Here is a 21,594-nt window from a genome sequence, read left to right as displayed (position 1 = left end):
TGTTTCTTTTCAATTTTTTTGGGGAATAAAAACTGAATTTAAAATTTTGAAAAAAAATTTAAATTTTCAAACGTGACCCCCCGCTAGCACTAGGAAAACAGCCTCAAGGCGTGGCAAAAACATGGCAAAACAAAAAAACACCAAAAAATCGATTTTACGAGAAATTGCGAAAAATTGAATTATTTCTGACTTTTTCTCAATTGCCTACTGCACACACATACACACAGTATTGAACAATGAATGTCGATAATTTCGGATGGGAAAGCAGCCTTTCAGTCGTTGCAAATGAACAGACACGCACCGCCCGTCCACGTCATCATCACGGAAATTCGGTGCCGACACTGCTTCGACCGGTTTTCATGAATGCCGTCGAAGTTGGATACTCGTGAGTTTTTCCTGGAAAAATCGCTAAAAAATGGGAAAAATCGATAATTTCGCAATATTGGAAAAATCGATTATTTCGCAATATTGCAATGCAGCGCGACTGAAAAATCGATATTTTGAGTAAAAATCAATACTTTGGCGGCGGCGGCCACGTAGCGGAAATATCGATTTTTTTGAGTATGCTGCTTGAAAAGCAATAAAATCGCCCAAATTTCGTCCAGAAATCGATAACTCCGCAATACCGGAAAGATCGATAATCTCGCAATATAGGTTTTAGCGGTGCTGCTGGAAAAATCAATATTTTGAGTAAAAATCAATACTTTGGCGGCGGCGGCCACGTAGCGGAAATATCGATTTTTAAAGTGTGCTGCTTGAAAATCAATAAAATCGCCTTTCGTGAAAATCGATAATTTCGCAATATCGGAAATATCGATTATTTCGTAATACCGAACAAAAATCGATTATTTCGCAATACACGAAATATCGATGATTTCGCAATATTTCGAGAAAATGATTATTTCGCAATACAGCGGCTGGAAAAATCGATAATTTTAATAAAAATCAATACTTCGGCGGCGGCCACGTAGCGCAAAAGTCGCTGAAAAATGGGAAAAATCGATAATTCCGCAATAGAAAAATTGTGCGAATTATCGATTTTTGAGCAGTTTTCTCCGAAATTCGATGATTAACTGCTGAAAATTCGATAAAATTGTCGCGCGATACCGAATTCGTTTAAGAAAATCGGTAATTTCTCGAATTTTGGAAAAATCGATAATTTCGCAATAATCGAGTAATTGGAAAATTGAGAGAATTATAGATTTTTAAGCAGTTTTCTCTGAATTTTTCTTTTTGAAGGATTATATGCAAGAAAATCGATAAACTGGCTAAGCCTGGCCACATTTAATTCAGAAAATCGATAATTTTGCAATATAAAAAATGGATTTTTTATATTTGGAAAATCGATTATTTCCAGAAAATCAATAATTTCGCAATATCAGAAAATCGATAATTTCCCAAAAATCAATATATACATATCCATTTCAGTTACGCACATTGCGACCGTGACAAGAAGCTAAACGTCCGCGGTGTCACCATTGCCCTATGGCATTTCATCTGTCGTGGACATCAAGCGATCGCTCTTCTTCCGTATTGCTTCAAAAATTATGCGGAAAAATCGTCGAGATACTCGGAGCTTATGATGCTTTATCGTCTCAATTTGATCGAGTTTACACTGGGTTACGGTAGCGAGAAGTACACCGAAGTCAATCGTATTATGGTTAATCGGGCCTATGAGACTGGTGGATGCCTTGTCGCAAGATCACAGATGCAGGGAATCACTGATAATAAATCACATTTGATCGATGTCGTTGAGCAGAGGTGATTATTGATTTTTTTTTGAAGGCGTGGCGGAGGAAAGTCGATAGTTTCGCAATATTGATTGTTTAGAAAAATCGATAATTACCATCGATTTCTTTGAAAAGCTTGATTATTGGTCTCGCAGCAAATACCGAATTTCTGAGTAGTCTCGCGCTCCATTGACAATCGCCTGCCGGACAACGCGTGGGAAAGTCGTGTACTTCACACGAACAAATACATTTAGTTTTACAACTAAAACCGAGCCGCGACGCGACACGCAACGCGCCGTAAATCTCTCCCATATATGGCCGAACCAAAATGGCCTAGTTCGGCAAAAACTCTTTCATTTCAATTTATGAGGGAAGCCAGAAATCCGTGTTCCTCATGAATTGAAATGGAAGAGTTTGCCGAACTAGGCCATTTTGGCTCGGCCATATCTGGGGTAGATTTACGGCGCGTTCCGTGTCGCGTCGCGGCTCGATTTTAGATGTAAAACTAAATGCACTTGTCCGTATGGAGTACACGACTTTCCCACGCGTTGTCCGGCAGGCGATTATCAATGGAGCGCGAAAAATTCAATGAGGAAGGCCAGAACCCTGTGAATGATAATTTCTCGAATTTTCGTAAAAATCGATAATTTCTCGAATTTTTGAAAAAATCAATAATTTCGAATTTTCGAAAGAATCGATAATTTCTCGAATTTTCGACAAATCAATAATTGATAGAATTTTCGAGAAAATCGATAAATTCTCGAATTTTTGAAAAAAAAAATCGATAATTTCTCGAATTTTCGAAAAAATCGATAATTCCTGGAATTTTCGAAAAATCGATAATTTGTCGAGTTCTCGAAAAAATCGTTAATTTCTCGAATTTTTGAAAAATCGATAATTTCTCGAATTTTCGAAAAAATCGATAATTTCCCAATTTGACCAGTAAAAAGTTGATGGCCGAGTTTTCCAAGTTTCTAGGCCACATGCCCAACCATTTTAACTCAAAATTTGCAGACTCTTGATGCCAACGTTCAACGGAGACGACATCATGTTCCCGATTGACGGTCCACTCGGAAGAAATGGTCCATCGCTGGAGCAAACTCTCCAGTGTGATCAAGGCTTGTCGGATTGGAGATCGTGCTCGGAGCATCAGCTTCTGCTCTCCGACCAACGTCATTGGCTCGAGAAGTTGGCTCTTTTGGTGCCCGAGAAGGTCGTCTGGACGCGCATGGTTCAGATGATTCAGGGAGGTGGAATCGACGAGCAGATCGAGGGAGCAGGAGGCAACGATGGATTCTTTGATGAGTAGGTGTTCACAAGGATCCCGAGGATCCTTAAACATTCTAATTTCAGACCTCCATCTCCACCACTGGAGAATCCGTTCCATCGCCAAACTTGCACTGTTCCATCCAACACCAACATCCACAATGATCATTGTTCTGGCCAAGCTCCTCCGGATCCATACCAACCTCATGGTCATCCAGCCCATCACATTCCGAATCCCCATCAACTTCACCACCAGCACCGTCGCCGCTATTCTTCGCCAAGACGCTTCCACGGCAACCATCAGCCGAGACGTAATCCATCGTCGACTCGTCTTGTGATTCGCTACGGATCCTCACCGCCTGAGGTGGTTGGTCGTGGTGGAGTGGATGGAGGTGGACATCAGCAGCAGCATCAACATCAGCGTCGGACTTCGAAGCACTCGGCGACTACGGATTCGGTTGAGTCGACTGCTAGTACACAGTCGGGAGAGAGAACTGAGGTAGGTGAAGGCGAATGCCTAGCATAGGCAGGCAATCAGACTTCAGGCACGTAGGTAGACTGGTAGGCATGGAGTAGGCGCGTAGGTATACATTCAGGCATAGGCTGGAACATCTAGGGTGCCTGCGTGCCAGCCTGATTCTGGCCAACAAGCCTACCGGTTTCCCAGCTCGAATCCCAGAACCCGTGAGATGTCGGACGCTGTAAAACACATCCCTTTCTCAGCACCCGACATCTACTGGCTTCTGCTAATAGCTCATTCTGCGAGCCGGAACCCTGCAAGTGTCGGTAGGCATGGTGTAGGCGAGTAGATATCCAGGGCCTGAAGAGTGAAGGAAGGCGGGGGGAGCCTAGACCCTAGGGCTCCTCTAGGCCCTAGAGCCTAGGATAGGCAGGCAAACTTAGGTATGGCTTGGGCGCGTAGGTGCACAGGCAGGCATAAGCTGGCTGACTTAGTGTGCCTGCCTTTCAAAGTGCCTGCCTTCCTGATGTCGTCTCTTGGCCTACAAGCCTACCGGCTTCCCTGAGCTATATATTAGATTTCCTGGTATCTACCAGAACTCGTGAGATGTCGGGCGCTGTAAAACATATCCCTTTCTCAGCACCCGACATCTACCGACTTCTGCTGATAGCTCATTCTGCGTAGCGGAACCCTGCAAGTGTCGGCTGCTATTTCTTGAAATGGTGCATTGACTCAAATTTTACGATTTCAGAGCTCCACTCAATCCATAGAAGCCGACGAGGATATTGCTCGTGAGCTCGACGCTCAACTCATTGAAGAATCCCGCCGTGAGACTGAAAAACGTGTGAAAGAAGAGGCGGAGCAGAGAAAGAAGGACGAGTTGCTCGCCAAATTGTCGCAGATTTTTGGATACGCAAAGGTAGGTGTCGTAGATCAGGATCTCCTGAATTCCTGTTTTTTAATTTTTTAATTTTTTTTCAGTCGATTCGTGTCATGAAGAAGTGCCCAAAGATGTTGACCCTCTCACTTCTCGTCGAAAAATGCATGCAAGAGAGTGATGAAGCCGGAGATGGAGGAGAGTTTTCGGATGTTTGGGCTTGTGTCGCCGAGGAGATTCGGGCTCAACCACCGACTCCGACTCCGACTCCGGAGCTCGTTGAGGATTTGATTGACTTTTCCGATGAACCATTGATCCCGTCTGTTGAGATGAGCGGCCGCCGTGAACAGGAGACGAGAAATAAGGAATCGATACTCGTGGATTTAATGTTTTGAATTATTGACTTTTTTTTTGTGTGTAGAGAATAATTGGATTTTATTTGTGTATGTGTGAAATGTAAATGTATTGGGTTTTGATCGATTATTTATGATAAACTTTATGAAGTGACTGGTGCTTTTTGTTTGAGAGTGTTGACAGATGATCACAATACTTAAACCAACATTTGTTCGCTTTAAGTACATTTTGAAACGGTAGAAACTTGTTGGATTCCAGAGGTTTATTACTTTTTTACTATTATAGTTTCCATGACTTTCAGGAACTGAAAAAGAGATTTTTTTCAAAAACTGCACTATTGAAGATGTAATTTGTTATACTTTAATTGCAATTTGAAACAGTAAAAGTTGCAAATTTTTTAACTCTTGAAATCAAATGTTCCTGACAGTTTCCGAATGAGAAGGATCAATTAAAACGCAATTAGCTTTATTAGCTTTGACTAAAATTTGAAACGGTAAAATTTTAAAATAGTAAATTTTTGTCCAAACCAGATTTTTTTTCAATCGCTGCGGCATGGAAAAGAAATGTTTGCCAACTTTGAATGCATTTTGAAACAGCAAAAGTTGCAAATTTTTCAACTCTTGAAATTAATTGATTTTGACTGTTTCCGAGCTAGCTAAATGCGAAAATTAACCGCAATAAACTTTGTTAGCTTTGACTAACGTTTAAAACGGTAGAATTAAAAAAATTTAAATCTTCGTTCAAGGCAAATTTGGTTCTCTTCTAACTGATTAAATTCGTTTAATTTTGCAATTTTAAATTCAGCAAACTTAGAAAACTGTTGAAAATTTACAACGATTTTAATACTTTTTTCGTTGTAATTACTAAAATTTTCGCTGTAACTTGCTGTTTGTTGGACTTGCAGTATTGAGAGATATTGAAAATTTGAATATGAAAACCTAAGTTTGTTAGCTTTGAAAGCATCCTGAAATGGTACAATTTTGGAGTTCAAAGCTCAAAGTTTGTTTATTGGAGTTAAATTTTATCTTTTTTATATTAAGAACATTCTATATTGTATTTCTCTTTGATTTGATTATACGATTACAACTAGATAAATAAACAAATATAAAGATTTTATTTGTTCTACAACATCAGTGTTCATGGCTTACAAATACAGTATTACGGAAGATATAATTTAGAATATTATAAATGCACCTTGAAACAGTAAAAGTTTTTTTTTCAATTTTTTCACTCTTAAAATGAATTGTTCTTGTCCATTCCCAATCTTGAAGTATTGATTAAAATGCAATTATCGTTGTTACTTTTGAATAAAATTTGAAACGGTAGAATTTTAGAATATTAAATTTTTGTCCAAGCCAATATTGGCCCTATTCGAGATTTTGTTTAATTTTATTCGAGATTTTGTTCAATTTTTTTAACTTTATTAATTTCCAGCAAGCTTCAATTTCAATAATGAAGTATTTTGTTCTCTACTGTGGTTTCACTAAAACAAAATCTCACATTAGAAAAAAATTCACAGAAGAAGTTTTCACTGTTTCACTCACAAATTATAGATATCAAATTTTCACAACTGCCAGTCAGTAGACATCTCTAACAGCAAAATTTTCAAAAGTATGAGCTTTTAAGGAAATCCAAAGCTGCATTTATTGAAACGCAAATATCTTTGGTAGCTTTGAATAAAGTTTTAAACGGTAGAATTTCGAAATTTTAAAATGGAATCTGGATTACTTTTTTGAAGTAAATTCTGCAATTTTCAGGACGCTGTTACTTGTTATTGTTGAAAATACAGTATTTACGGAAATAGATTTGTTGAAAGCGTTTAAAAAACAGTAAATGAGTGGCAAAAACTAAGAAATTGTCACTTTTTGACAAACAAAAAAATATTAAAACATTTTTGAAAAGTGGGTGATGACTGCACTGAATGCATCCGATAGTTGTTCGTTTTAGGTAGATATTGAAACGGTAAAATTTTGAAGTATATAGCTCGAAATATTTTGTGCCGATTAAAACGCAATTAACTTTGTTACCTTTGACTAACATTTGAAAAACTTTAGAATATTGAGTTCATATTGAAAACTTTAGAATATTGAGTTTATATTGAAATCAAATTTGGTCCTCTTCGAGATTTTGTATGATTTTGCAACTTTATGGATTTCAGCAAACTGATAAAAATTAAAACAAAAAAACGGTGACAACATTTCTTATCTAATTGAATTTTAAAATCTAGGTTTTTAACTTTGAATCTTGAAATGGTAAAAAATAGTTTTCTGTTAAATATTAGAAATTTTGCTTCTCTGATTTTTTGGAAGTGAAACAGGATATTTTTCAATTTAACTATTTTTCGACTACATGAAAGCTTTTGACCAAGTAAACCACTCCCTACTTTTACATAAGCTCCACGATTTTGGCATAAACCCATTGTTTTGTAATTGGTTCCACGATTTCTTATCGTCCCGAACATTTTCAGTAAAAGTTAACAATCACATTGATCCCAACATTCACCCCATCCCCTCTGGTGTTCCCCAGGGAAGTGTATCTGGGCCTTTCCTTTTTCTCATTTTCATAAATTCTCTACTGTTGAGCCTGCCCCCAACCATCTCCTGCTCTGCATTTGCTGATGATCTCAAGGTTTACTCACATTCCCCTCCCCTCATTCAAACAACAATTGATCTCATTACAGCCTGGTCTGAAAATAATAAGCTCCCACTTGCCCACTCAAAGACCTGTCTTCTTCATCTCGGTAAAAAAAACCCTAAAACTGTTTACAAAATCAATAATTTGCCTATATCCCCATCAAATGTAGCCCGTGATTTGGGAATCCTTACTGATTCTAAACTTACCTTCAAAACCCACATTAAGAAGATCGTTTTTCTAGCCCTTTTACGTTGCAAGCAATTATTAAAATCATTTAAATCCTTATGTCCTGAATTCTGTTGTAATTTATTCAAGACCTACATTCTCCCCCTCATCGAATACGGTTCTGCCGTATATTCCCCCAAACCCTCTTCTTCCCTATCAACTCTTCTTGAAAAACCACTCCGATGGTACTCTCAAAAAGTCCTACAAAAATGCAATATATCCTACTCTTCCTATAATGACCGTCTCAAATCTCTCAACCTTCACTCTATTCGGCACCGCCGATTAAAGTCAAAACTCATTCTCCTTTACAAATTTTGTTGCGGTACCTCTTTCCTCCCCCAAAAAGAAACATACTTTAAACTATCAACTTCTTCGAGACGTCCTATGAGAATTATATGTCACAATCCTTCATCCAATAACTTCTTCTCTGATACCATTTCTTTTTGGAATGCCATTACAAACAATTGTGATACCTTTTTATCTCCTATTCATTTTGAAAATCTCGTTGACAATTCCATTACCCGTTTATAACTTCCGGTTCTTATTCTTCATATCTCCCATTTTATTTACTTCCTTCTTTTCTGTTTTGTGCTTAGACGATTCTCTTGCGGGATGAGTCTAATTATATTTATTGATATTTTTTTCTTCTCAATAAATGAACATATGAACTACGGAATATATAATTTAGTATACTATAAATGCTGACACAGTAAAAGTTTTTCAATTTTTTCACTCTTAAAATGAATTTTTCTTGTCCATTCCCAATCTTGAAGTATTGATTAAAATGCAATTATCGTTGTTATTTTTGAATAAAATTTGAAACGGTAGAATTTTAGAATATTAAATTTTTGTCCAAGCCAATATTGGCCCTTTTCGAGATTTTGTTTAATTTTGCAACTTTATTAATTTCCAGCAAGTTTTTATTTTAATAATGAAGTATTTTGTTCTCTACTGTGGTTTCACTATAACAAAATCTCACATTAGAAAAAAATTCACAGAAGAAGTTTTCCATTTTTCACTCACAAATTATAGATATTCAATTTTCACAACTGTCAGTGTCACTACCGATTTTTGACAAAATACACTCATACAACCTACCAAAACAGACAGATTATCATAATAAACACTCCAAAAAATTTCCAAAAATTTTTAGATTTCCCATAATTTCCGATCAAAGTTTTGGAGAATTGCCAAAATTTTCAAAACTATGAGCTTTTGAGGAAATCCAAAGAAATGTCTCATGTCCCGACCCCTACAATGTTTTAATACGAATAATTGAAACCAAATTACAGTAAAAATTATGTAGAAAAAAAAATTTTTCGACCGGTGTTACTGTAATGAGTTTAGTCAATATTTGTTGGTTTTAAGTACATATTGAAACGGTAAAACTTCAAAGTTTTTTGTTGGAGTTTAAACATTTTCCTTTGTTCTACTACTACAGTTTTCATAACTTTGGAAGTGAAACAGACTTTTTATAGTTCAATTTAGTATACTTTAAATGCAATTTGAAACAGTAAAAGCTCCAAATTTTTTATCTCTTGAAATTAATTGTTTTTGACCGTTCCTAATTTTCAATGTGATTAAACTTCAATTATTATTGTTAGGCTTTAAATAAGATTGAAACAGTAGAATTTTGAAATATTAAATTTCTTCGAAGCTTTGTTTCGTTCAATTTTGCAACTTTATTTTTTAGCAAATTTAGCAAACTGCTGAAAATTTACACCGATTTGAATACTTTTTTGTAGTAAATACTAAAATTTTCGTTGTTACTTGCATATTGCATATTGACGGAACTAGATTTGTTGAAATCTTGAAATTTAAAACCTTTGAACGCATCTAGAAACGGTGGTATATTGAATGTTCAAAGTTTTTTTTTGTCGAATTCTTAATATTCTTTAATATGGAACACATCCAAGTTCTACAGTATGGAAGATATTATTTTGTCAACTTTAAAAGCACTTTGAAACAGTGAAAGTTGCAAATTTTTTAACTCTTGAAATTAATTGTTCTTGACAGTTCCTGGTTCTTAATGTGACCTATGACCTATCAATGGTAGAATATGAAAACCAAATTTTATTAGCTTTGAAAGCATCTTGAAACGGTGGAGTTTTTATTTGTTCGGCATTTTTTTTTTCGGATGTGTAATACACGCATTGTGTATTACTTACAATGACCACTATTACATATCAGGATTTTTTCAATTTTTCCATCCATTTGAACAACTGGAAACATCTTTAGTTTTTTCGGATTTTTTTTTTCGTTTTTTATATATTTTTTCTATATTTTAAGGACTTTCTGAGATATTTTCCTTTTCTCTTTTATGTTCTCAAGCTCCACCTAAGCCGGAGCCTAAGCCTAAGCCCCAAAATTTAAAAAAAAAACGGATTGTCGAAATTTCCAATAAATTAGGAATTTCACATGTAGCTTTGTTTAATTTTGCACTTTTTTAATTGTTTCTATTTTTGTCTTTTGCTGCAGCAATGACATTATGAATGACTTTCAAGTTGTTCAGTATGGAAGATATTATTTTGTCAACTTTAAAAGCACTTTGAAACAGTAAAATTTGCAAAAAGAAATTAAATTAATTTGAAATTAATTAATTGAAATTAATTGTTCTTGACAGTTTCCAAAGTTCAATGTACCTAATTTCAATTATTTAAATTATTATTTTTAATTTCAACTTTAATTTTGATAATTCTAATGGGAAAACCAAGCTTTGCCTGCTCTGAAAGCATCTTAAAACTGTGGAATTCTGAAAATTGTTTAGAAATAAAACTGGAATTTGGATAACTTGTGCTCCTCATTGGATTTAATACTATTCTTTTAAATAATCTGAACAGTCGAGACAGAGGAATACTAGCACTGTTTTGAAAATTTAGTTAAAAAAATAAATCAAAAATGTGAAACAGTTAAAATTTAATTTTAAAGTTCATATAATATTTTATTAGAATGTTCAATATTGTGAAGCAGAACAATTTTGAATTTGTTGATTTTTGTTTTAAAGTGGTTTTTGATAAATGAAACAACATTGCAAATGTTTTAAACATGAAAGAAAATAACAAGAAAGTGAAACAAAAAAGGTTAGTCACCAAATTAGAAAAGTTGATGAAAAATTGAAATTTAATGTGAAATTTAATTTCAGAGTTTCATAATTGTAGAAATTTTTGCAACGTACAATAATGTTTCTTTTAAAATTCAAAAAGAAAAATTAACAATGTGAAACAGTAAAAAAACTCAAAATTAAAAACGTTTTTTAGTATAAAAAGTGTTTCATAGCACTCAAGTCACAAAATTCAAAACCAAAGGAATTTTAAATTTTGTTCAAAAACTTGCAAAAGTTTTGAAATACCGTATTTCCTCTATTAGTAAGGGTCCTCTAATAGTTTTGCACCCTTTCATTTGTTCCCTAATTTTAGGAATTCAAAATTTTCATTCTACCAATATTAGAAAAATTAAATTCCTTTGAAAGTATAAAGAGAAGCTGAAACAGTGAGAATAATTTTTAAAATTCATATTTCATGATTTCAACTAAAAAAAGTGTTCGGAAATTATAAAAAATTTCTAAATTTGATAGTCATAACTTGTAAAGAAAAAATAAATAGGAAAACGTATAACAAATTGAGTTCCTGGAAGATCTAATAAGTAGATATTTAACTGCAAAATCTTGAAGTTTTCCCAACTCCGAAGTTTTATTTTGAAGAAGTTTTGAATTTTATAACAAGTACCAAGAATGAATATATTGCGAAAACATTATGAAAATGTATTATAAAAGCAAAGTGAAACAGTTGATTTTTTTTCTTTCAACTTTATGTAGTTTTCTGGAGTTTTTGTTGATTTTGCACATGCACATACAAGTTGAACCAAAAGCATTTTTAAAATTGATGTTCTAGTTTTTTTTCTCTTCACTTATCATTTTGATGGGAGTTTAGGGAATCGGTTTCCTAATATCCCTGTGATCCAATCCAAAAACTAAAAGGAAACTTGAAACAGTAGATTTTTTGTTCGAAAATATCTTTTTTTTTTAAATATTCATATAATCACATTTTGTGTTTCGAACTTTTAAGAAATTAGTAGTATTTTCCGAGAAACAAATTAGAAGCTCATGCAGTCAGTAAATTACTGTTAATTAAAAAAAACAACTAGGAAACATTAAAAAAATTTCAAGCACCCAAATTTTCCTTTCAATAAAAAATAAAACTGGTTTTAAGAAAATGGTGTTTTGTTTTCCCCACTTTCATAGAGTATTTTTATGCATTTTTCACAATTTCGCATTCAAATTCAAACGATTAGTGTAAATGTTACACTGTAAAAAGTGGCGAACAAATCAATAATTACAAAACTCGATTAAAATGTTTTTTTTTTTTGAAAAGAAACTCGGATCAAGAGAAGATGAGAAACACTCTGGAAAAAAAAAGTCTATGAAAATGTAAAAGATGGAAATTTAAGATATGCCAATAACAACTGGAGCAAACGATAAAAACTTCTAGAAAATGTAAAAGAAACTTGAAACAGTAATTATTTTAAAAGTATTTTTTCAAAAAAAATATCATCATTTCAAACTCTCGTTGCTGTTGATTTTTTACATAATTAAAATTAGATTTGAGATGAAAATTTATTCCTGTAATAAAAAAAACTTTAAAAAATATTTTTTTTAACTAAACAAGCATTGATAAACTTTCTGAAATGATAATACTCGTTGGTTTACACAATTGAAAACGCCGCATGGAAACCAACATTTGTTAGCTTAAAATACATTTTGAAACGGTAAAATTTCAAAGTTAAAAAAAAGTTAAAAATTTTTGTTGGAGTTACAGTTTCCAGGACTTTCAGCAACTGAAAAATTCTAAAAAAGCATCATGGAAGATGTAATTTATTATACTTTAATTGCAATTTGAAACAGTAAAAGTTGTTCATTTTTCAACTCTTGAAATTAGTTGTTTTTGACAGTTTCCGACAAAACAGATCAAACTTCAGTTATTTTTGTTAGGTTTGAATGTAACTTGAAACGGTTAAATATTGAATGTTTGAAGTTTTTTGTGGAGTTTTAGAGATTTTGCTTGTAACAGTTTCCATGATTCCTTACAAGTATAACGGGAGAAAGAAGCAAAGGAAACGATGAAGTATGAAAATTACAATTTAGTATATTTTAAAAGCAATTTGAAACAGTAAAAGTTGCACATTTAAGTTTTTTTTAAAGGTTTTATTTCTTGGGTCTAAACGCCCTATGGTCTAAACCTAATCCTGACCCCCATAATTATTGAAAAAAACTGGTTTGTCGAAATTTCCTTTTGAATTTTGAACATTTTCATTTTTGGAAATTGCATTACAGCCGCTACGGAATTATGGAAACCTTTCTCGCTTTTTTTGAACAAAAAGTGAAACAGTAAATTTTTATATAATCAAAAAATATTTATTTTAATCAGATTCACTCCAAAAAATAATGGTATTTGCTGGGAAGCTGAAAATGAATGAATGGTGAAAACTGAAGAAGAGGCGATATTTTATAGGGGGAATGCTAATCGAATTGCATAATTCAAAATTGGCGGGGAAAGTTGAAAAACGCTGAAGCTTTATCCGATTTTTTTTTGACAAGCATGATGAATATTTGAAAAATTTTCCGGCATTTTTAGCATGCATAAATAGCCTTGGTAGTTCAAAATATAGAGTTTCTGAAAGAAAAAAAAAACAATCCAGGTTTCCCAGAATCGTGCTATGTCGAATTTTCAATGGGCAATATGAAAACTTATTTTCATCAGCTTTGAAAACATTTTGAAACAGTAAAATTTTGCAACGGTCATTTGTGTTTTTGAGGAATGGGTTATAGTGTTTGATTTTTCTTACCAATAAAATGTAAATTTTAACTTTTTTTGTTTTGTATTAAAATGAAAATTACAAAAAGACCGGCTGGTAAGATACCTCCCGCTACTCCAAAAGTATCCGTTAGTAACTTCTCTGTTGTATGCCTGCAACGCGGGTTATGTCTTTTTGGTTGCGACTGTGAAAAAGTGAAATATTCCTCTTTCACAGGGACTATCAACATCGGATTTAATTAAAAAATTTATTTAAAGTATTAGGTCTCCAAATAAGTTCCGGGTCAAAAATCATAACTTCTTTCGCTTTTTATCAATTTTTTTTGAAACTGTGGGAGTTTATGTTATCAACCATGATCTTTCTTTTGACAATAGTCACAAAAATTTTTGAGTGCCCTAACTCGGAGCCAATTTTTCCAGGATTTTTTCCTATCTCGCTTCTTTTCAGCTTTGAATTGACGCTTGTGCGCGGATTTTGCTTTGTTTAAAATACATTATAAGAAAACAACAAAAGTTTGGAAAAAAATTCGTTAAAAAATTTTTTTTTGTCAATCGTCAAAAAATCTTTATAAATTTTTTGTCAAAAATTCTATTATTTTCTTACAAAAATGATGTAACTAAGTGTAAACTGTTTTAACACATACAAAACTTTTTAATTTCGTACGCCACACTAAAATAATAAAAGAAAACACAATTTTTTTCCCAGAATTTTGGAGTTTTTTGAGTATTTCTGACAATCCAAATTTCAAACTCAAATGTTTTATATGTGTAAAATTAGTGTACACTTGGTTACATCATTTTCGTATAAAAAATAAAGAATTTTTGCCAAAAAAATTTTTGAAGATTTTTGGACGATTGATAAAAAAAAATTTTGTACGAATTTTTTTTTCAAACTTTTGTTGTTTTCTTATAATGTATCCTAAACAAAGCAAAATCCGCACGCAAACCTCAATTTAAAGCTGAAAAGAAGCGAGATCAGAAAAATGCTTGAAAGAATTGGCTCCGAGTTAGGGCACTTCGGGTCGTCAAAAAATTTTGTGACTATTGTCAAATGAAAGATCATGGTTGATAATATAAATTCCCAAAGTTTCATAAAAATCGATTTGCAGCGAACAAAGTTATGATTTTTGACCCGGAACTTATTTGGAGACCTAATATTTCGAAAATATGGAACACTACCTCGTTTGCCTTCAAACACATGTTGAAACAGTAATTTTTTTTCAACGAGTAATGTTTATTTAACTAAAATCCTTTCTGAAAAGACTAAAACTAAGGTCTCATTTGCGCGGGAATTTGAAAAAAAAAACCAATAGACAGCTGAAACTTTTTGTTGCAAACTTGAACAAATCATTGAAAACAATTTAAATGCACTTCAAAACATTTTTTTCAACTATAACTGTAAACAACCAAATTTTGCCGGAAAAGTGCAACAAAAAAAAATCCAAACACCAGTTAAAACAACAAAAAACCATATCTATGTTGAACTTGAAAAAACACTTCGTGCAGCACCTAAGAAAAAATGCTACAATTTTTGCGAGTCACAGAAACCGTAGAAAATTCAGTATACTTTCCACAGTTTCAGAAACTCCCTTTCAGGACGAAATAGCGTTTTTTTCACGCAAATTGAGCACATGAAAACTCACCAAGAAAACTTTCATTTTTTGTTGGGAAGCTTAGAATGGTGAAAACTGAAGAAGAGGCAATATTTTATAGGGGGAAATGCTAATCGAATTGTATATTCCAAAATTGGCTGGGAAAGATGAAAAACGAAAAATGGCAGTTCAAAATATATAGTTTCTGAAAGAAAAAGCAATTCAGGTTTCCCGAAATCGAAATCGAAATTTGCCGTGCTCGGCAAATTTTGAGATTTGCCGCACACCCCTAGTTCAGTGCCTATTAAAGATGTACAATTATTGCAAAAAAGAAATTTATTAACAACGAATAAAAACAGTGTCGTTTTACTCCGTAAACCTAGGCGGTTCTTCCTTTGGATCCACACATTGGCCATGAACACATAGTTGATTATCTGGGCAGTACACTGTGCACGGGAAGAAATTCCTTTGAATAAATCCATTATTATTTTCATCCGGCTGACTGAAAGTCAATGTTGCCAGGCAAATGAGAAGAAGCTGGAAATATTATTGAAAAATTATGTTAAGCACATGAAAACTCACCAAGAAAACCTTCATTTTTTGCTGGGAAGCTGAGAATGAATGAATGGTGAAAACTGAAGAAGAGGCCATGTTTTATAGGGGGAATGCTAATCGAATTGTATAATTTAAAATTGGCTGGGAAAGTGAAGCGATTGAAGAAGTCGAAAAAAGATTAACAATAAGGTCTCATTTGTGCGGGAATTAGGAAAACAAAATCAATAGAAAGCTGAAACTTTTTGTTGCAAACTTGCAGAAATCATTGAAAACAATTCAAATTCAATTCAAAACATTTTTTAACTATAAATATCCAAATTTTGCAGAAAAAAATTGCAAAATATTTAGAAAAACCCCGCTTTACATCATTGACTTTTTCTCGCAATCAAAAACTTCATGCAGCACCTACGAAAAAATGCTAGAATTTTTCGCTACAACAGAAACCGTAAAAAATTCAGAATACTTTTCAAAGTTTCAGAAACTTCATTTCAGGACAAAATAGCATTTTTTTTTTCACGCAAATTGAGCACATGAAAAATAACCAAGAAAATTTTCATTTTTTCGCTGGGAAGCTGAAAATGAATGAATGGTAAAAACTGAATAAGAGTCCATATTTTATAGGGAGATGAAGTGTCCTAATCAATATGAGAGCTTATTTTCATCAGCTTTGAAAACATGTTGAAACAATAAAATTTTGCACCGGTCACTACTATAAAATGTAAATTTTAACTTATTTTGTTTTGTATTCAAAAAAAAATTACAAAAAAAAAACCGGCTGGTGAGATATCTCTGGCGCCCGCAACTCGCCCGTCATTTCCCCACATGTCTTTTTGGCGGCGACCGAACACAAATTGAAATTATCTCTTTCACAGGTACTATCAAAAATCTGATTCACCTGAAAAATTTATTCAAATTTTGGCGAATCTATTGGATCCAATATGGAATGCGATCTCGTTTGCCTTCAAACACATGCTGAAACAGTAATTTTTTTTCAGCGAGTAATATTTATTCAACCAGAATCGTTTCTGAAAAAAAAACAATTAAAAGTAAGGACTCTTTTGCGCGGGAAATTAAAAAAAAACCAGTAGAAATTTGAAAATTAAAAAAAAGTTTGCTGGAAAAATTGCAAAATATTAACAAAAACCGCTTAGAATCCAAAATAGCAGAGGAAAAAAAACAATCTCAATTTATTTTCCAAAAAACAGCAAAAATCATGCAGTCTCTATCTAATAATGAGGAAAAAATGCTTCAATTTTTGCGGGCCAAAGAAACCGTAGAAAATTAAGTATACTTTCCATAGTTTCAGAATTTTCTTTCCAATACGAAATAGCGTTTTTTTTACAAAAATAGTACAATATTGTTTATTAAAATGCATGAAACATTATCTATCAACACATTTCCCACTTCCAGGGAGACATATTTGATTTTCTCGACAATGAAAATTGCAATTTCGGCCAAAGTTCACACAAAGACCACTGGCACAGATTTTGGGGTATGGACAATCAAGAAAATGTTTGGGAATCGTGTTTTGACTGTAAGCCAATGTTGCCAGGCAAATGAGAAGAAGCTGGAAATATTATTAAAAAATTATGTAGAAGCATATGAAAGCTCACCAGGAAAACCTTCATTTTTTGCTGGGAAGCGGAGAATGAATGAATGGTGAAAACTGAAGAAGAGACAATATTTTATTGGGGGAATGCTAATAGAATTTTTTGCGAATTTTTTCATCCCAAAAAAAGGAAAAAAAAGGTCCAGAAAAAACAAACAAACTTTTTTGTCGCAGTCACCGAGTATACCTGTGAAAATTGGAATTCGACACAAAAACCTCTCTAGCGCGGCTTAAATTTACTTTCCTGGCCCACAAACCTACCAATAATATTTAAAAAAAAATCTAGAATCCAAATCTATCAAAATGAGTTCAAAAATGAGTTTTCAACTCTCCACCACGGGAAAATTTTTTGCGAATTTTTTCATCCCAAAAAAAAGGAGACTTCAAATTGAATGGGTAAGTGAAGTTGAAAATTGAAAAGCCTCCTCTGAAACTGAAATAATTTTAAGATTGAGCCACTCCACTTTGAATAGTTATATCTCGTCTCATTTTGAAAATATCAAAAAACAAATAACTACAAACTTATAGAAAAAGAACTAACAAGTTTTTTTTCCAGTTGACAACTTTTGTGTAGGACAAACGGCAACTGAGATATAAGCTGTCAAAGTTTTACCAATTTTCAAGTTTCAGCAATTTTGAGCTATCCAAATTCTGTGAAACTTCCCATAATTGTTTTCCAACTAACTAGAACAATTTCAATTTGAAAAATTGTCAAATAAGTGATCTGTGTTTTGGAAAACATTGGTTTTTTTCTGCTTCAATTTTAATTGAAATTGATTCTAAAATTCAGAATTAATATTCCAATTTTTACTGGAAAAAACGCGTTGTTATGTAACTTATGCCACAATTTTGCCGTACATCAGGCGTCACGATTCCGTCGGAAAATTATATTATTTCTTCAGGAGGTTTTTTAAAACTAATTTTGGCAATTTTCAAACAAATCGTACAGTAATCCTATAAAACGTTCAATGCTCAACTTGTTTATTAAAACACATGATAACAGTATGTTTTTACTGAAAATCATTGCAAATCATTGCGAATCTGGCCGAGGGACACATTCACCATATTTACAGCCATATGGGCATCTTTTCGGGCAATTTTTCTTGATGCATCGTTGTCCATCTCCGTTTTTGAAGCAAATATAGCCAAGTGGACAATCACGTTCACTTGTGCATTTTCTTACGCAATGTCCGAAGATGCACGTTTGGTACTGTTGGCAATCAAAGTAATTTTCGCATTTTTTGGCCAAATCGGCAGGCAAATACTCATCGTCATTTTGAATAAATCCATTATTATTTTCATCCGGCTGACTGTAAGCCAATGTTACCAGGAGAAGAAGCTGGAAAAATTATTGAAAAATTATGTAGAAGCATATGAAAACTCACCAAGAAAACCTTCATTTTTTGCTGGGAAGCTGAGAATGAATGAATGGTGAAAACTGAAGAAGAAGCGATTTTTTTATATGGGAAATGCTAATCGAATTGTATAATTCAAAATTGGCTGGGAAAGTGAAGAAAATTGAAGAACCTTCTCTTAAACTGAAATGATATTAGGATAGAGTATATAAAGCTACATAGAATGTTTCAAAACAATTCTGTGAAGTTGTCGCCCAAAATGACAAAAAAAAACAGTCTCAAAATACCAAAAATAAACTGTAAAAAATTTATAGAATGATTCTAAATTTTTCATGTTTTTTTTTAAATTTTGCAAAAATTACCGCGCAAATGAGTTTTTCATTGTTTCTTTTTTCTATAATTTGAAGCACTTTTCAGTAAAAAAATTTGGTGATTAGAAACTAAATATCTGAAACTAAATATCGGAAATTATTATTATCAATTATTATATCAATTCTTATCTAGAAAGTGAAACAGTCGATTTTTAAATTTTTGAAATTAAATAAACTAAAGCTTGCAAACATTCAGTTTTTGCCTAGAACATGAAACAAAATTTATACTTTGAATTTAAATACAATTTTTCTAATATTTAACAGTTTAATAGGCTCTAACTGAGTCTTTGACTAAAGAAATAAAAATCCAAAATTTTCCTAACCTGACGCAGCTGATGAAAATGTGAATATTGTGGTATGTAGTTTCTATTAACAGAAAATGTGTATTAAAATGCGGAATAAGTAATTCAAGTACAAACAAAATTAATTGCTCAGCCAAATTCAACCTTTTCAACCGTAAACCGCGAATCTTTATTCCTAACTGTTCACTTGGAAATAAAAGAAATAAAAATAAATTCAATGTTTCAAGTGTAAAAAATAAATTAAAAAGGTCAAACTGAATTTGATCCTTATGCAAAAGTTTCCCCGGTCTCGACACGAGACATTTTTGCTAAATGCGAAAAAAAGTGATGTAACTTCAAAATCTGGTCGCTGCAAAAAATCGATAAAAATTTTGCGCCTGGGTAATAAATTATAGTAGACTAACTGTATTCTAGAAATAATTTTTATTTCGGTTCTCTAAAAAAATGTTCTAATGTTTCAACTTTTCATATTATTTTTTGCAAAAAATGAGGATATATTTTTGTATTTGTGCTCTTAAAATTAGAATATGAAAAATCAATGTTTTTTAAAATAGAGTTTCCAAAACCGTTAAGTTTAGTCTATTTTATTATTGCATATTTTTAGCTCACTGTGTTGGTGGCCTCAAGATAAAAAACAAATAAGCTCGGAAAAAATAAAATTAAAATCTTAAAATTTTATTTTATCGTTCGTCATGTCGTTATTAGCACCAGATTTCTACCTAACTCCAGAAACCTGCGATTTTTCGTGCTTTTGCCATTAGATAAGTCAGTCCAAGGTGTGCGGCAAATTAGCCGAATTTGCCGTTTGCCGAGCTCGGCAAATTTTGAAATTTCCAGAACACCCCTAGTTCAGTCCCTATTAAAGATGTACAATTATTGCAATAAAAGGAATTTATTAACAACGAATAAAAACAGTGTCGTTTTACTCCGTAAACCTAGGCGGTTCTTCCTTTGGATCCACACATTGGCCATGAACACATAGTTGATTATCTGGGCAGTACACTGTGCACGGGAAGAAATTCCTTTGAATAAATCCATTATTATTTTCATCCGGCTGACTGTAAGCCATTGTTGCCAGGCAAATGAGAAGAAGCTGGAAATATTATTGAAAAATTATGTTAAGCACATGAAAACTCACCAAGAAAACCTTCATTTTTTGCTGGGAAGCTGAAAATGAATGAATGGTGAAAACTGAAGAAGAAGCCATATTTTATAGGAAGAATGCTAATCGAATTGTATAATTTAAAATTGGCTGGGAAAGTGAAGCGATTGAATATTGAAAATTTTTTTCAAACTGAAATGATTTGGATTTCGCTTTAAAGAAGAAGTATCGTCAATTGGGAAATTGTTTTAAGATGTAGTATTATTCGTGCTCAAACTTACAAATGTAAAAAAAAGAAATCGGGAAAAAAACGTTAAAATTTACTAGAGAATAGCCAAGATCCAAGAAAAATATGCAAAAAATAGCCTTCGACAGTTAACATATTTATCTGCTCGATTAAAAAAAATCCTACCGGTTTTTACTTTTGTGGGGCTAAAATTTGCATTTGAAATTTGCATTTGAATGCATTAAATCCAGTGGTTCAAAATCCGAACGCATTTTTTTTTCAAATGCAAATTTTGGGCCCCAAAAGTAAAAATGAGCAGAATTGTTTTTTAATCGAGTAGGTACATATTTTAACTATCAAAGGCAATTTTTTCATAATTTTCTTGGATCTTGTAGATTGGCTGTTCCCTAGTTAAATTGAAAAAAATACCTTCAAAATTTCACTAGAGAAATCCTAGGCCTAATAATTCGAACAATTCAGGCCAATTCTTATCTTGGAAGTGAAACAGTTAATTTTTTAAAATTTTATGAATTAAAGAAACTAAAGTTTGCGAACGTTCAGTTTTTGCCTAGAACATGAAACAAAAAATATATTTTGAACTAAAATACAATTTTCTGATATTCTACAAACACGTTTTAATACTAAACTTGAGCCGTTAACTGAAAAATCCACAATTTTTCTAATTTGACGATCTTATTGAAAATGTGAATTTTGTGGTAGTTTCTTTCAACAGAAATAAGTTAATATAAAATCAAATTCAAGTACAGATAATAATTTATTTTTTTTAGCTAAATTAAACTTTTTTCAACCTCAAACCGCGGAACACAATTTTGAAAAATTTTCACTTGTACATAAATAAAGTAAATTAAACAGTTTTGTTCAGTGTTATTATATATATGGTATGAGACAAGTGATATTTTATTGAAATAGCGTTAGTATTATAAGTGAGAGCGTTACCCGGAATAAGTTTGTAAATTGTAGAAATTGTTAGAAAACTGCCAAATCTGATCGTACCCAAAGAAACAGAAAAATGCTTCGATTTCTGTCAGCCGCAAACTTTTGTAATCAGTGATTAAAATTTTAACTTTAACAAAAATTTTTACTGTTTCTTGTGGTCGTCAACACA

General features: G+C 32.7%; 5 protein-coding genes and 51 non-coding genes across 56 annotated transcripts; 11 read left to right on the top strand and 45 right to left on the bottom strand.

Moving 5' to 3' along the window:
• The first annotated feature begins 147 nt into the window (after positions 1–147).
• On the top strand, positions 148–4,842 carry Y51H4A.13 (RNase NYN domain-containing protein). Its single transcript, NM_070569.4, has 6 exons — positions 148–385; positions 1,429–1,761; positions 2,745–3,035; positions 3,084–3,495; positions 4,208–4,375; positions 4,438–4,842. The coding sequence occupies exons 1-6, from the start codon at positions 237–239 to the stop codon at positions 4,726–4,728; spliced, it is 1,644 nt and encodes a 547-aa protein (NP_502970.2). The 5' UTR covers positions 148–236; the 3' UTR covers positions 4,729–4,842.
• A 15-nt stretch (positions 4,843–4,857) lies between these two features.
• Positions 4,858–4,878, bottom strand: 21ur-13682. The gene has a single exon (NR_067139.1).
• 21ur-5779 lies at positions 4,859–4,879 on the bottom strand. Its single transcript, NR_067138.1, has one exon.
• A 121-nt stretch (positions 4,880–5,000) lies between these two features.
• Positions 5,001–5,021, bottom strand: 21ur-7905. The gene has a single exon (NR_067137.1).
• Positions 5,022–5,334: 313 nt separating this feature from the next.
• On the bottom strand, positions 5,335–5,355 carry 21ur-9546. Its single transcript, NR_067136.1, has one exon.
• Positions 5,356–5,595: 240 nt separating this feature from the next.
• 21ur-2338 lies at positions 5,596–5,616 on the bottom strand. Its single transcript, NR_067135.1, has one exon.
• A 209-nt stretch (positions 5,617–5,825) lies between these two features.
• 21ur-700 lies at positions 5,826–5,846 on the bottom strand. Its single transcript, NR_067134.1, has one exon.
• A 419-nt stretch (positions 5,847–6,265) lies between these two features.
• 21ur-482 lies at positions 6,266–6,286 on the top strand. The gene has a single exon (NR_067133.1).
• Positions 6,287–6,313: 27 nt separating this feature from the next.
• On the bottom strand, positions 6,314–6,334 carry 21ur-4528. The gene has a single exon (NR_067132.1).
• Positions 6,335–6,584: 250 nt separating this feature from the next.
• Positions 6,585–6,605, bottom strand: 21ur-4768. The gene has a single exon (NR_067131.1).
• A 270-nt stretch (positions 6,606–6,875) lies between these two features.
• 21ur-14548 lies at positions 6,876–6,896 on the bottom strand. The gene has a single exon (NR_067130.1).
• Positions 6,897–9,583: 2,687 nt separating this feature from the next.
• 21ur-3413 lies at positions 9,584–9,604 on the bottom strand. Its single transcript, NR_067129.1, has one exon.
• A 433-nt stretch (positions 9,605–10,037) lies between these two features.
• Positions 10,038–10,058, bottom strand: 21ur-315. The gene has a single exon (NR_067128.1).
• A 326-nt stretch (positions 10,059–10,384) lies between these two features.
• 21ur-15320 lies at positions 10,385–10,405 on the bottom strand. The gene has a single exon (NR_067127.1).
• 21ur-3068 lies at positions 10,389–10,409 on the bottom strand. The gene has a single exon (NR_067126.1).
• A 144-nt stretch (positions 10,410–10,553) lies between these two features.
• Positions 10,554–10,574, bottom strand: 21ur-7588. The gene has a single exon (NR_067125.1).
• A 127-nt stretch (positions 10,575–10,701) lies between these two features.
• 21ur-12214 lies at positions 10,702–10,722 on the bottom strand. The gene has a single exon (NR_067124.1).
• 21ur-9678 lies at positions 10,705–10,725 on the bottom strand. The gene has a single exon (NR_067123.1).
• Positions 10,726–10,969: 244 nt separating this feature from the next.
• On the bottom strand, positions 10,970–10,990 carry 21ur-4692. Its single transcript, NR_067122.1, has one exon.
• Positions 10,991–11,265: 275 nt separating this feature from the next.
• Positions 11,266–11,286, bottom strand: 21ur-3977. The gene has a single exon (NR_067121.1).
• A 184-nt stretch (positions 11,287–11,470) lies between these two features.
• 21ur-1798 lies at positions 11,471–11,491 on the bottom strand. Its single transcript, NR_067120.1, has one exon.
• Positions 11,492–11,638: 147 nt separating this feature from the next.
• On the top strand, positions 11,639–11,659 carry 21ur-13067. Its single transcript, NR_067119.1, has one exon.
• On the top strand, positions 11,640–11,660 carry 21ur-12470. The gene has a single exon (NR_067118.1).
• Positions 11,661–11,904: 244 nt separating this feature from the next.
• 21ur-6471 lies at positions 11,905–11,925 on the bottom strand. The gene has a single exon (NR_067117.1).
• Positions 11,926–11,992: 67 nt separating this feature from the next.
• Positions 11,993–12,013, bottom strand: 21ur-2980. Its single transcript, NR_067116.1, has one exon.
• Positions 12,014–12,245: 232 nt separating this feature from the next.
• 21ur-7731 lies at positions 12,246–12,266 on the bottom strand. The gene has a single exon (NR_067115.1).
• A 114-nt stretch (positions 12,267–12,380) lies between these two features.
• Positions 12,381–12,401, bottom strand: 21ur-5420. The gene has a single exon (NR_067114.1).
• An 87-nt stretch (positions 12,402–12,488) lies between these two features.
• On the bottom strand, positions 12,489–12,509 carry 21ur-7911. The gene has a single exon (NR_067113.1).
• Positions 12,510–12,645: 136 nt separating this feature from the next.
• 21ur-9120 lies at positions 12,646–12,666 on the bottom strand. The gene has a single exon (NR_067112.1).
• A 199-nt stretch (positions 12,667–12,865) lies between these two features.
• 21ur-3751 lies at positions 12,866–12,886 on the bottom strand. Its single transcript, NR_067111.1, has one exon.
• A 373-nt stretch (positions 12,887–13,259) lies between these two features.
• 21ur-4613 lies at positions 13,260–13,280 on the bottom strand. The gene has a single exon (NR_067110.1).
• Positions 13,281–13,454: 174 nt separating this feature from the next.
• Positions 13,455–13,475, top strand: 21ur-15482. The gene has a single exon (NR_067109.1).
• Positions 13,476–14,501: 1,026 nt separating this feature from the next.
• 21ur-20 lies at positions 14,502–14,522 on the bottom strand. The gene has a single exon (NR_067108.1).
• Positions 14,523–14,841: 319 nt separating this feature from the next.
• 21ur-857 lies at positions 14,842–14,862 on the bottom strand. The gene has a single exon (NR_067107.1).
• Positions 14,863–15,273: 411 nt separating this feature from the next.
• On the bottom strand, positions 15,274–15,599 carry fipr-27 (FIP (Fungus-Induced Protein) Related; the record flags this gene model as incomplete). Its single annotated transcript, NM_001083267.3, has 2 exons — positions 15,274–15,485; positions 15,531–15,599. 2 exons carry the CDS (start codon positions 15,597–15,599, stop codon positions 15,315–15,317), a joined length of 240 nt encoding a protein of 79 aa, NP_001076736.1. The 3' UTR covers positions 15,274–15,314.
• Positions 15,600–15,883: 284 nt separating this feature from the next.
• 21ur-5611 lies at positions 15,884–15,904 on the bottom strand. The gene has a single exon (NR_067106.1).
• Positions 15,905–16,122: 218 nt separating this feature from the next.
• 21ur-4774 lies at positions 16,123–16,143 on the bottom strand. Its single transcript, NR_067105.1, has one exon.
• Positions 16,126–16,146, bottom strand: 21ur-1344. The gene has a single exon (NR_067104.1).
• Positions 16,147–16,411: 265 nt separating this feature from the next.
• 21ur-13442 lies at positions 16,412–16,432 on the top strand. The gene has a single exon (NR_067103.1).
• 21ur-4631 lies at positions 16,420–16,440 on the bottom strand. The gene has a single exon (NR_067102.1).
• A 272-nt stretch (positions 16,441–16,712) lies between these two features.
• Positions 16,713–16,733, bottom strand: 21ur-2235. The gene has a single exon (NR_067101.1).
• Positions 16,734–16,763: 30 nt separating this feature from the next.
• On the bottom strand, positions 16,764–16,784 carry 21ur-12648. The gene has a single exon (NR_067100.1).
• A 100-nt stretch (positions 16,785–16,884) lies between these two features.
• Y51H4A.936 (TIL domain-containing protein) lies at positions 16,885–17,131 on the bottom strand (the record flags this gene model as incomplete). Its single annotated transcript, NM_001268969.3, has 2 exons — positions 16,885–17,070; positions 17,117–17,131. The coding sequence occupies 2 exons, from the start codon at positions 17,129–17,131 to the stop codon at positions 16,885–16,887; spliced, it is 201 nt and encodes a 66-aa protein (NP_001255898.1).
• A 780-nt stretch (positions 17,132–17,911) lies between these two features.
• Positions 17,912–17,932, top strand: 21ur-8892. The gene has a single exon (NR_067099.1).
• A 144-nt stretch (positions 17,933–18,076) lies between these two features.
• On the bottom strand, positions 18,077–18,545 carry fipr-28 (FIP (Fungus-Induced Protein) Related). The gene is made up of 2 exons (NM_070567.7): positions 18,498–18,545; positions 18,077–18,451 (listed from the first exon to the last, which is right to left on the bottom strand). Exons 1-2 carry the CDS (start codon positions 18,510–18,512, stop codon positions 18,143–18,145), a joined length of 324 nt encoding a protein of 107 aa, NP_502968.1. The 5' UTR covers positions 18,513–18,545; the 3' UTR covers positions 18,077–18,142.
• Positions 18,546–18,915: 370 nt separating this feature from the next.
• Positions 18,916–18,936, bottom strand: 21ur-2997. Its single transcript, NR_067098.1, has one exon.
• On the bottom strand, positions 18,919–18,939 carry 21ur-2463. Its single transcript, NR_067097.1, has one exon.
• A 465-nt stretch (positions 18,940–19,404) lies between these two features.
• Positions 19,405–19,425, top strand: 21ur-9162. The gene has a single exon (NR_067096.1).
• Positions 19,426–19,638: 213 nt separating this feature from the next.
• 21ur-10507 lies at positions 19,639–19,659 on the top strand. Its single transcript, NR_067095.1, has one exon.
• 21ur-8420 lies at positions 19,640–19,660 on the bottom strand. The gene has a single exon (NR_067094.1).
• A 355-nt stretch (positions 19,661–20,015) lies between these two features.
• fip-7 (Fungus-Induced Protein) lies at positions 20,016–20,312 on the bottom strand. The gene is made up of 2 exons (NM_001383259.2): positions 20,279–20,312; positions 20,016–20,233 (listed from the first exon to the last, which is right to left on the bottom strand). Exons 1-2 carry the CDS (start codon positions 20,291–20,293, stop codon positions 20,063–20,065), a joined length of 186 nt encoding a protein of 61 aa, NP_001370097.1. The 5' UTR covers positions 20,294–20,312; the 3' UTR covers positions 20,016–20,062.
• A 598-nt stretch (positions 20,313–20,910) lies between these two features.
• On the bottom strand, positions 20,911–20,931 carry 21ur-4727. Its single transcript, NR_067093.1, has one exon.
• 21ur-10143 lies at positions 20,913–20,933 on the bottom strand. The gene has a single exon (NR_067092.1).
• A 342-nt stretch (positions 20,934–21,275) lies between these two features.
• Positions 21,276–21,296, bottom strand: 21ur-1728. The gene has a single exon (NR_067091.1).
• A 62-nt stretch (positions 21,297–21,358) lies between these two features.
• On the top strand, positions 21,359–21,379 carry 21ur-4221. The gene has a single exon (NR_067090.1).
• A 6-nt stretch (positions 21,380–21,385) lies between these two features.
• 21ur-14070 lies at positions 21,386–21,406 on the top strand. The gene has a single exon (NR_067089.1).
• The last annotated feature ends 188 nt before the right edge of the window (positions 21,407–21,594 follow it).

Source organism: Caenorhabditis elegans, chromosome IV (genome assembly GCF_000002985.6).
Source record: "Caenorhabditis elegans chromosome IV".
NCBI classification, from domain to species: Eukaryota; Metazoa; Nematoda; class Chromadorea; order Rhabditida; family Rhabditidae; genus Caenorhabditis; species Caenorhabditis elegans.
This window is presented reverse-complemented; position numbering and strand designations above follow the sequence as displayed.

Bases quoted from the DNA above. Each gene is read 5' to 3' on its own strand.
- Y51H4A.13 (NM_070569.4), top strand. From the start codon at position 237: ATGAATGTCGATAATTTCGGATGGGAAAGCAGCCTTTCAGTCGTTGCA. The intron at 1,762-2,744 runs GTGATTATTGAT...CAAAATTTGCAG, and splicing joins ATCGATGTCGTTGAGCAGAG to ACTCTTGATGCCAACGTTCA. The intron at 3,496-4,207 runs GTAGGTGAAGGC...TTACGATTTCAG, and splicing joins AGTCGGGAGAGAGAACTGAG to AGCTCCACTCAATCCATAGA.